The 10,103-nt window shown below is 37.1% G+C and overlaps 2 protein-coding genes across 3 annotated transcripts in view; both read left to right on the top strand.

Annotated features, from left to right (window-relative positions):
• LOC110756275 (pleckstrin homology (PH) domain-containing protein) overlaps positions 1–5,262 on the top strand; it is a 35,622-nt gene extending 30,360 nt beyond the window's left edge. The window contains exons 58-64 of the mRNA XM_021957683.2: positions 39–398; positions 949–1,107; positions 1,203–1,487; positions 1,566–1,781; positions 1,903–1,955; positions 2,866–2,974; positions 4,627–5,262. Of these exons, the coding sequence (XP_021813375.2) occupies positions 39–398; positions 949–1,107; positions 1,203–1,487; positions 1,566–1,781; positions 1,903–1,955; positions 2,866–2,974; positions 4,627–4,974 (1,530 nt within the window). The 3' untranslated portion in view covers positions 4,975–5,262. The remainder of the gene's footprint in view (positions 1–38; positions 399–948; positions 1,108–1,202; positions 1,488–1,565; positions 1,782–1,902; positions 1,956–2,865; positions 2,975–4,626) is intronic.
• A 712-nt stretch (positions 5,263–5,974) lies between these two features.
• LOC110756281 (uncharacterized) lies at positions 5,975–9,572 on the top strand. 2 transcript variants are annotated; one of them, XM_088253622.1, is made up of 8 exons: positions 5,975–6,185; positions 6,295–6,372; positions 6,459–6,527; positions 6,896–6,985; positions 7,070–7,138; positions 7,614–8,222; positions 8,448–8,519; positions 9,162–9,572. In XM_088253622.1, exons 1-8 carry the CDS (start codon positions 6,072–6,074, stop codon positions 9,393–9,395), a joined length of 1,335 nt encoding a protein of 444 aa, XP_088109748.1. In that variant the 5' UTR covers positions 5,975–6,071; the 3' UTR covers positions 9,396–9,572. The 2 variants fall into 2 exon arrangements, with proteins under 2 accessions (XP_088109748.1, XP_021813383.1); XM_021957691.2 differs by having other exon boundaries at positions 5,979–6,185; positions 6,911–6,985.
• The last annotated feature ends 531 nt before the right edge of the window (positions 9,573–10,103 follow it).

A 10,103-nucleotide genomic window follows, 5' to 3' on the forward strand; every position in this document is an offset into this window, starting at 1 on the left:
ATTTCTATTACAAGAGGCTAATTTTGACATGGTTTCAGGTATCATCAAGGAGAATAACTGGGGTGGGTGATGGAATTATGCAAGGTACAGAAGCACTTGTGCAAGGTGTTGCTTTTGGGGTGTCTGGAGTAGTGAAAAAACCTGTAGAGAGTGCTAGACAGAATGGGTTTTTAGGACTTGTTCATGGGCTTGGACGTGCTTTCGTGGGAGTGATAGTGCAACCAGTCAGTGGGGCATTGGACTTCTTCTCATTGACTGTTGATGGAATTGGAGCAAGTTGTTCCAAATGCTTAGAGGTTTTTAATAGCAAAACAACCTTCCAGAGAATTAGAAATCCCCGAGCTTTCCGGGCCGATGCTGTACTCAGAGAGTATTGTGAGAGAGAAGCTGTTGGGCAGGTAATTTGTTACTGCTTTTACGTAAATTCTATGTGCAATACTAGAAATTTTATCTCTCATTAGCCGGAGAAACTATGAGCCTTTTCTTAACTTTGTAAACTTCAGAACAGAGGATGAGAGTTGACTGGTGAGAAGGTTGACTTGAGTGATGGATGGAACTATTTGCATTAGTAATGCTGCGAGTCTGAGTGAGTTGGATACAGGATCCATACAATATTTGATGGCTTGGTTTTTGTGAGCCTGAGATGGTTAAAAGTTCAGGATGAAGCCCTTATGGAGTTTTTGTGATTTTTATTCTTAACTTTAATGAATCATTGTTGAAAAGCTTGAAATACATGTTGTATGAAATATAAATGAAAAGTATCTTTTAATTCTTACCCTCTGAACTGCAAAAGTTGTGAGTGTTTGGTATTTTGGTTTGGCACTGCTTCAACCCAAAAGAAGTTAGCTAGGTCTATCATTTTCAGGAAAAGGAGTGTAGCTTTAGTCAGTCACTATTATCTTAATGTACACTTCTTATTTATTTTTATTTTATTTGTTTTTTTCGTAGATGATTTTATACCTTGCAGAAGCACATCGGCATTTTGGTTGTACTGAAATATTCAAGGAGCCCTCAAAGTTTGCTTGGTCTGATTATTATGAAGATCATTTTGTTGTGCCTTACCAACGAATTGTTTTAGTGACCAATAAGCGAGTCATGCTGCTTCAGGTTAGTAACAGTCTTTGCTATAGCCTATAGATACCTCTGTTGTATGTTACCAAGTTTGTCTGCTTGACATTCAGTCTCTTTTCTTTCCCTTTTAGTGTTTGGCTCCAGACAAAATGGATAAGAAACCTTGCAAGATCATGTGGGATGTACCTTGGGAAGAGCTTATGGCCGTGGAGTTGGCAAAAGCAGGCTGCAATCAGCCATCTCACTTGATCCTCCACCTCAAAAATTTTAGGAGATCAGAAAATTTTGTACGGGTTATAAAGTGCAGTGTTGAAGAAGAAACTGAGAGACGAGAACCCCAAGCTGTTAAGATCTGTTCTGTAGTACGCAAGATGTGGAAAGCATATCAGTCTGACATGAAAAGCATAATTCTGAAGGTCAATAGTGTACAAAAGTATTAATTCCTGTAGAGGAGGTACAATATACCAAACCCTAATATGATTCTCTATTCTCAGGTTCCATCAAGCCAGCGACATGTGTACTTTTCCTGGTCTGAAGCTGATGGGAGAGAATATCGTTTACCGAACAAGGCCATTACCAGGCTGAGAGAGCTCCCATCAGACGGTTCTGCATTGGATGGTAGGAGATTTGTTAAACACAGTATTAACTTTTCTAAGATTTGGAGCAGTGAACAAGAATCCAGAGGCCGATGCACATTGTGCAGAAAGCAGGTAATTTAGTGTTCATCCTGCTGTACCTGTGTCCAGTTTTGGAACTTTATTGTCTTCTGGTCAAGAGTTTAGAACCCTGCAGTGGAGCAGTCTTAGATGAAACGTTATTTCATACGTTCAGGTTTCGGGAGATGGTGGAATCTGTAGCATTTGGAGACCCATTTGTCCAGACGGGTAATTATGATCATTGTTTTGTTTTCTATTTTTCCTGAAAACCTTATAATGATTATTGCATTTAATTCTATTATTATCAGTGACTATATATTTTTATTTATTATTTGGTGTGAGATCTTGAATGCCAATACTTGTGCAGTTCAATTTCTTGATGGCCAAGTTGTAGAATCCTTTCCTGACTATAATTTCATCTTTCTATGCATTAGTCATAGGACTTTTTAGTTTGGAGGACTTTTCATGTGAATTCTCTGTTGCCACAATTAAAGCGCTGTTGTTTCTTTCTTTGTTAATATTTATATGAATGTTGACATTTGCTTTAAAAGACCCCCAAGTTTCTGTCAGGACATGATTTGAGCCGCTAGGACACTGTTTAAAGGCTACTTGTTACCAAACCTTGCTAAGTTTGAGAAACTTCCTTTACATTCTTGATCAACTGAAAGGGACTGGAATGTTGAGAAAATGCTTTTTCTGTAGCTGAGCTAAAGCTTTGGCGGCTAGGGAATATCACAGGTTTAAACTCCCACCCGTCCTATCCCACTTTTCCCCAATCAAATGAGAAAAGTCAAGACAAGACAAAAATGGTCGTTTGTGGTTCTCTTTTATTGCCTTTTATATAATGTGATTTACAAAAATGAAATTCACGTCTCAAGTGGTGCCATCAAGATGCTATATGTTGCAAGAAAGTAGAACCCTGAATAATTGGGTGGAGTATGGACATACCCCTGCGCTACTACCTCTACTTTGATTGTCTCCATTCCTTGTTGTAATTTCTGTTTGTGGTTGGTTTGTATATCCTGTTTGCTTTTCTTTTCAATAAAAAAGAAAGTATGCATTTCACCACCAGATGCTGCTAACTCACTTGTTATCATTGCAAAATTTGAAGAGTGTTTTTTTTTTTTTTTTTTTCAAGGTATGTCTCCATTGGTGATATTGCTCACATTGGCAGCCATCCTCCAAACGTTGCCGCAGTTTACCGTAAGATTGCCAGATTGTTTGCACCTCCAGTTGGTTATGACCTGGTAAGAAATTTATAATTAAATCACAAATGTAAAACCTGGTTAGGTTTGTTTTTCGTCTGGGTATAACCTAGTTAGGCTAGTCTCTAGGATTGTTAACATTTCTAGGTCATCCCTCTCAATATAACTTCCTGGGAGAGTAATCGATGAATTGTGGTGTTTTCTTGTGCCCCCATCTTCAGTTGAAATATGTATATTTTCTTTTCATATATAGTCAGGTCACGTGTGAAATAGTCAAAACATCATTTGATTTGTTACATAACAACAATTGGAATGAAAGTTGGGGATATTGGAAAATCTGATCATAAATCTTTCACTCATTTTAAACTACACATAGACCGTGTAGTCATGATCTGGATTGAGATTAAGTTTGTTCAATATAGTCTTATCACTCCAGTTAGGGCATTGAACTATGATGAGTCCGATGCAGCTTGAAGTTTTGTGATATGCTTAATGGTTCCTATTAGGGGTTGTTTGGTACGGCGGACTGTCATGGACTGGACTAAGTCCTGGGACTGTCTTGGATTAGCTCGGATTGGCCCAAGCTGGATTAAGTACTGACCTACGTTTGGTGTTGTGTCGGACTGAGCTGGATTGTAAAAATAGTGAAGACCTATGTTTGGTGTTGTGTCGGACTAAAAAATCATTTTTGTAATATTTAAATTTAATTGGGGATTTTGACTTTAAAAAATATTTAAATTTAATTAGCCCTTAATTGGGGCTGATGTGTGAAATTTTTTTTATAAAAATTATTAAATTATAAAAAAAATTACAAAAGAGAAAAAAAACCCATTCTCTCTTCTTTCCTCTTCCTTCCTCTCTCTCTCTCACTCTGCCTTTCTTTCACATCTCTGCCTTCCTCTCTCTCTCGCTCTGTCTTTCTTTCCAAATTTCCAAAGAGAAAAACAGAATAAACCCAATTAGCCCCACACCAAAACTTTTCACAAACCAATTACCACACCACAAAATTAAAATTAAAAAACACCAAAATGCCCAAAACACAATTGGGATCTTATTGATCCCTTTCTTCTTCTTTGGCCATTACCAGAATGATGGCTGCGCTCCGCTCCGATCAGTGGAAGCAGCTGAAAGACATCTTCTAAGGCCCACTGCTGCGGTAAAATGGATAATAAGCGTTGTTCTTGTTGGAGACTGCCTTGAGAAGAAGACCCACTGCTGCTCTCGAACTGTGCATCTTCTAAGGCATCTTTGTTTTCATTTTCTGAGTTAAGGACGAAAGGGAATTGGAAGAGAATGAGAGTGGAGAGCTACAGGGTTTTGCAGACAGAGTGAAATGTAAAGGGAGAGATAAAAAAAACTTGCCTGAGTACAACTTCGAAGAAGAGCAGATTCGATGTTGAAGGAAACGAGAGAGAGAGAGAAAGAGGCGTTGGCTCAGACTCGCGTGTTTTGTTTAGCGAGCTCGCTATTTTGAGAACCGTGAGTGAGGCATTTTTTGTACTGTTGGACTATATAATCTCATTTAAGTTAGTCCCTCCTTTCACCAAACATTGGTTTTAAGTGCTAATTAACCCAGTCCAGTCTAGTGAGGCCTACCAAACATGCCCTTATAGAATGGCTTTTTCCCGGTCAAATATTGATGACCTCTCTTTGGTAATCTATTATATAAATGGTTAATACATGTTCATATGCAGGTATGGAGGAACTGCATGGATGACTACACAACACCGATATCGATTTGGTATCCTCGGGCTCCAGAGGGATATGTATCTCCTGGATGCATTGCGGTGGCTAGATTTGTTGAACCTGAACTTGATGTAGTGTACTGCATAGCTGAATCACTTGCTGAAGAGACGGAATTTGAAGAGCAGAAGGTTTGGTCGGCTCCAGATTCTTACCCGTGGGCGTGCCACATTTATCAAGTCCACAGCGATGCTCTTCACTTTGTGGCTCTAAGACAAGCCAAGGAAGAATCTGACTGGAAACCTATGAGGGTTCTTGATGATCCTCAGCCTCTATTGGACTCACTAGAAGAGACCTGAAATGTGGGTTTATATTGTAAGGCCTTTCCAAATTTTGCTAGTTAAATTTCAACCAAAAAGAAAAGAAAAAAAAAGGGCTTGATCATATGTCAAATTCTGAGTGTATAGTACTGTATAGCATGTCTTCTCTCTTGTTATAGATTTTTATGCAATTTGCATCTGATAGTTGAGGCAGCTTGTATCACTATGATGTCTCTCTATAATCCATTAGAAGAGTTATTAGAGGCAGAAAGTTCTGTCAGTGTAAAAACCACAAGAGCAAATACAATTCCTTCCAATATTCAGTAATACTTTTCTTGATTATTTTTTTAATAAGATTGTACATATGTGAAATCATTTTAACTTTGTACACACTAAAAAAATATGTGAGTGCCCCTGCCAAGTGCACTGGGGACTGGAAGCTGCCCCACGCATACATGTGAGTGGTTTCGCCCGTGCCAAGTGTCAACACATGCGTGTTTCGAGTTTTGGGTTTGAAGGAAGGAAAAGCCTTTCAAAAAATGCAATGAATGCTTTGTATGGCAACCACCAAATTTGCCGACACTCTTATCCGTGTTGATTGAGGGGGTTATATTGACTTCTTATTATAATATTCACAATCTTATTATAATATTCACAATGAGATCGTACCACCTCAATTAGCAAAATATTATAATTGCGATCTTGAGCTCTTACAACTGAATATCCTAATTAACAACCTCACAGAATATCCTAATTAAAAATGTTATTAAGTTTTCTACACTTATGTTTTCAAATAAAAAGTGCATGATGATTTTCTTCCATTTTTAATTTAATGAAATATAAAAATATATTAAAATTAAAAAGGAAAAAGTTTGGCTCTTCAATTTGAAGGAACCAAGTAATGCTCTTTAAAAAAATATCCAAAATAACAATAATTTTTTGTTGTTTAACAAAATGGTTATTAAATCGTTGACCCAAAAATGCCAAATCCAATCCAAATCCAATCTAATCCAATCATTACACTTTACACTTGCCTTATTTACAAAGTTGCCATTACCCGCCACTCCACTCCTAACTACCTTCTTCATCTTCTTCAACCTTTCAGATCTCTCTCACCTTTCCATCTGTGAAATTCAATGGAGGGTCTGATCAAGGGTTTGATCGATGTGGCGCTCGGTCACGACGAGAACAGGAATGAAGATCCGGGCCCACGGGACCAGGAGGAACAGTCCAGATCCACCTGGGCGCAGGTAAGCTACCACCACTCTTATTTTTCAAAAGCATTTTGAATTTCTCGATCTTAGATCACAAGTTAAAGAGTTGAATTTTGGTGTTGCTTGTACCTGCTAAAATGCGCAGGTAGTGTCCGGGGAGGAGCAAGATGAGAATGGCAGTGATCGCCCACATGGGTCCAAGCAGAGTCATTGGAATCGACAGGTTTGGTTTGGATTGCATTGGGGTTTTTGGGTTTTGGTTTTGTTTACTGTGAAATTAATGTGAACTGCAAGTGTGAAAACTTGCAGGAACAGAGTCATTTGGGGCGTGCAGAGTGGGACAATGTGGATTCGGAACCTTCAAGGCGACCCCACAAGGTGAATTGTATATTTTAAGTAGTTAATTTACTTATTTGTTTGAAATTTTTGTTATGGGATTTGGATTTGTTGAAGATCATTGTTCTAAATCTGAAGAACCCATTTTCTAGAAAGTAAACATCCTCAGGTTTTTGTACATGATATCCAAAATTTAATGACTGAAGCATAAGGAACAATGAAATTTAACGATAATCTTCCTTTTCATAGAGGATCAGGCTTCTCTATTGGTTATCATATGGATGATATAATGCAAGAAAGTATTCGTGGTTTCGAAAGAACTTATCATCTTCATCATCATACTTAAGTGACCTTTTTGTTTTGTGGGTTTCAATGTCATTTTTATCTCTTCGTGTGTCATATCCTCACAGATATCTCAAATGCAGGCTGCACATGAGGGATATGAAAGGAATGATGATGATGGACGACATGGTTATAACCAAAACTACTCAAGCAGGAAGGTTTGTCTTATACTAATTATCAATTTTAATTTAGTGGGATTCATTTCGAACATTTTGGTTATATTTTTATCATCCATGTTGAAGGATGAAGAGGAAAATAAGGATGGCTGGGAGACTGTTGGAAAGAGGCCTCCCAGGCAACAACCACACAAGGTTTGTTTTCTTCGTTTGAGTTTATCAAACATCAAAAAGGCACCTACAGATATTGGTTCCATTTTCATTATCTGGGGGCAGCATAATCTGTAAACTGTCAAAAAGTTTGGTCTTAACTTTTTGATGTTGGGTTATAGTTTGTTTTTTCAGTAGATTGGCTTCTTAGCTGCATTTTATGTTTTCCTAGATAAGTTGGGCTTGTAGCCTTGAAACAGTTTCATCCAATATCCATGTAGGGCATTAACTAACTTGTACTTCTATTGAGTTGAAGTTATTAGAAATTAATCTTGAATTATATGAATTACAGACTTCTGCTACTTTTCCTTTTTTTCCTTGTTGACTATGCAATATGATAAGTTCATGACATTCTGATCTATTCTATTTCCTAGAGGTCTTGTCTTATTAATTTTAAGTTTATAAAAAAAGGGAATTTGTAATCTCCTTATGTAATGCTCGCTAAATAAAAAATCAACAGATTCAGATGGGCCAGTGGAATGGATATAAACGGCCTTCCACCGAGCAAGAGTACTCTGATGAGGCTGAAGTAGGTGCTAAAATAGAACCTTCTGAAGAAGAGCTTTCTGATCTGTCACAAGCTTGCAGTAAAATCTGGGAACTTGATTTAAACCGTTTAGTGCCTGGAAAGGACTATGAAATTGACTGTGGTGGAGGGAAGAAGGTCTACCAAAAGGAAGATTTGGCAGAAGGCAGCTTATTTACCTGGCTGAGTGAAGATATATTCAGGAGACCTACTTTTTCTCGTTTCTGTTCTCTTTTAGATAATTACAATCCAAATGAGGGGTGCAAAGAAGTTATCACATCTGAGGAGAAGCAAGAGCAGGCTGCATTCATAGAAGAAATCAGCAGAACTGCTCCCATTAAATATCTTCACAAGTATCTCTCACGAAAGGGCATTCTATCTGAGAGCTATCAAGATTTTAAAAGAACATTGACCACTCTCTGGTTTGATCTTTATGGCCGTGGTGGTACATCTGCTTCCTCCTCTGCTTTTGAACACGTTTTTGTTGGAGAAATTAAGCAACGTGGTGAAGATGAGGTTTCGGGCTTCCACAACTGGCTTCAGGTTGTCTTCTATGACTTATTCTTTACCTATATTTTGCATTTTTATTGTATCTTGGCATGTCAACCTAAATATGATGTTAGTTGAGATGTGTGTTTGGTATTATTTTCATGCCTCTTTTTTTTTTTTTTTTTTTTTTTTTTTTTTTTTTTTTTCTTTTTTCTCCCCATCTATCTAAAGTTGTCTTACTCAGTGAATGCTAAGTATCTTTATTCTATATCTTTCCAGTTTTATCTTGAAGAAGCAAAAGGAAGGGTTGACTATCAAGGTCATATTTTCCCCCGTCGACGTGGGCAAACTGTAAGTAATTGTGTACAGTGTTCTGACTGCAAGGCTACAAGATAGTGGAAATGGGATTACTTAAGCTCTCTTACACTTTGTTGCATCACATTTAAGGGTATTTAATTTTGATATTATGTCTAACTGAACTCCTTATGGAATATGAAGTAACAAAACATTCAAGAAATTATTAACAGAGAAGTAAATGATACAGTAATGCAATGACTTCTCAGAGTTGATTCCCACTGTAGAAAGATGTAAGAATAACTCATGAAGGTCTCACAATTTGAGACTTGAGGTTGTGCGTTGATGACTTGCGCAAAGATATTTGTCTTTCTTTTTTGTTTCTATTTCCAATGTTAACAAACATGCTAAATCATATTTTAACATTAAATATCTTAATAATCTTGTTGAGACTCTTGAAGAATTCATTACTGTGAAAGCAAATTCAAAGCTTAGCTTCGAATAGAACTTCCTTTTATGTTCAATTTATGGTACTAATTGTATTAACGAATGGCTTCCCTATTTTTGCTGCCCCATGGGGAAATAACTGAACTTTTAGCATCATCTCATCATATTATATTTCTTTTGAAACCTGCCATGCTTGAATATGAATCTTTGTCCTGCTCTGACTTGGAAAGTGTTATGTATACTAAATTGCAGCCAGACTCTGAAACCCAGTTGCTCACGATCCAATTCGAATGGAACGGTGTTTTGAAAGCTGTATCAAGCACTTTAGTTGGAGTGAGCCCAGAATTCGAAATTGCATTGTACACCCTGTGTTTCTTCATGGGTGGAGAGGACAACCATATTGGGCTAGGTCCATACCAAGTTAACATCAAATGCTATCGCTTCGGAGACAGAATTGGATCTGTGTTTCCTATGGCAGAGTGTTGATCCTCAGGGTTTAAACCAAACAACTTATTGTCCTATAAGGTTGAGTTATGTGTAGGTGAAATTATATTGAAAGTACAGGGCAATGACAATAATTTGTATTGGAGTGTGATAAGATTTGTAACTTATGATTGAAGCCACCATTAAGAATTTTATGCACGAACTAGCCTTTCTTCGTAATTTCCACCCTGCGGATGAAAAAATAAAGAAAACATCACATAAATTCAGATGAAATATTTCTCTATCATACTTCAGCTCAGTTGTGTATACAGGCTGATAGCTGACCAGGCTATGGATGCTGCAGAGCTTCTCGCCGTCTCTAATTCTTCAATTGCCTTTACTCATTTCGTCTTCCTTGTCAAGAATTTCAAAAAAAAAAATTGATGAAGAAGAATTTCAAAATTTTAAGTTGACAGAATATTTTCAGCTTTTGGTCTTGGAGAAAGGAAAATAACGAGAAACTCAAACATCTTATTTTAAGAAAAAAGCAAATCAGAGTTTGAATCTTACACAAAAACTCAACCATCTAACCGAAAACGTCTGGTATGAACTGAAGTACATATTGCCCCGAATTGAATTTCTAAAAAACCAAGAATTAACATTCATAGTCAATTTTCTTTTCTTTATTTCTTTATTTCCAAAAGTTTCTCACCCACAATTAAAAAAAAACTCATTCATAATTCATTTATTAATATTTTACTAAAAATACTT

The sequence above is a fragment of the Prunus avium genome, chromosome 5 (assembly GCF_965620075.1).
Source record: "Prunus avium chromosome 5, drPruAviu1.hap1.1, whole genome shotgun sequence".
Taxonomy (NCBI): domain Eukaryota; kingdom Viridiplantae; phylum Streptophyta; class Magnoliopsida; order Rosales; family Rosaceae; genus Prunus; species Prunus avium.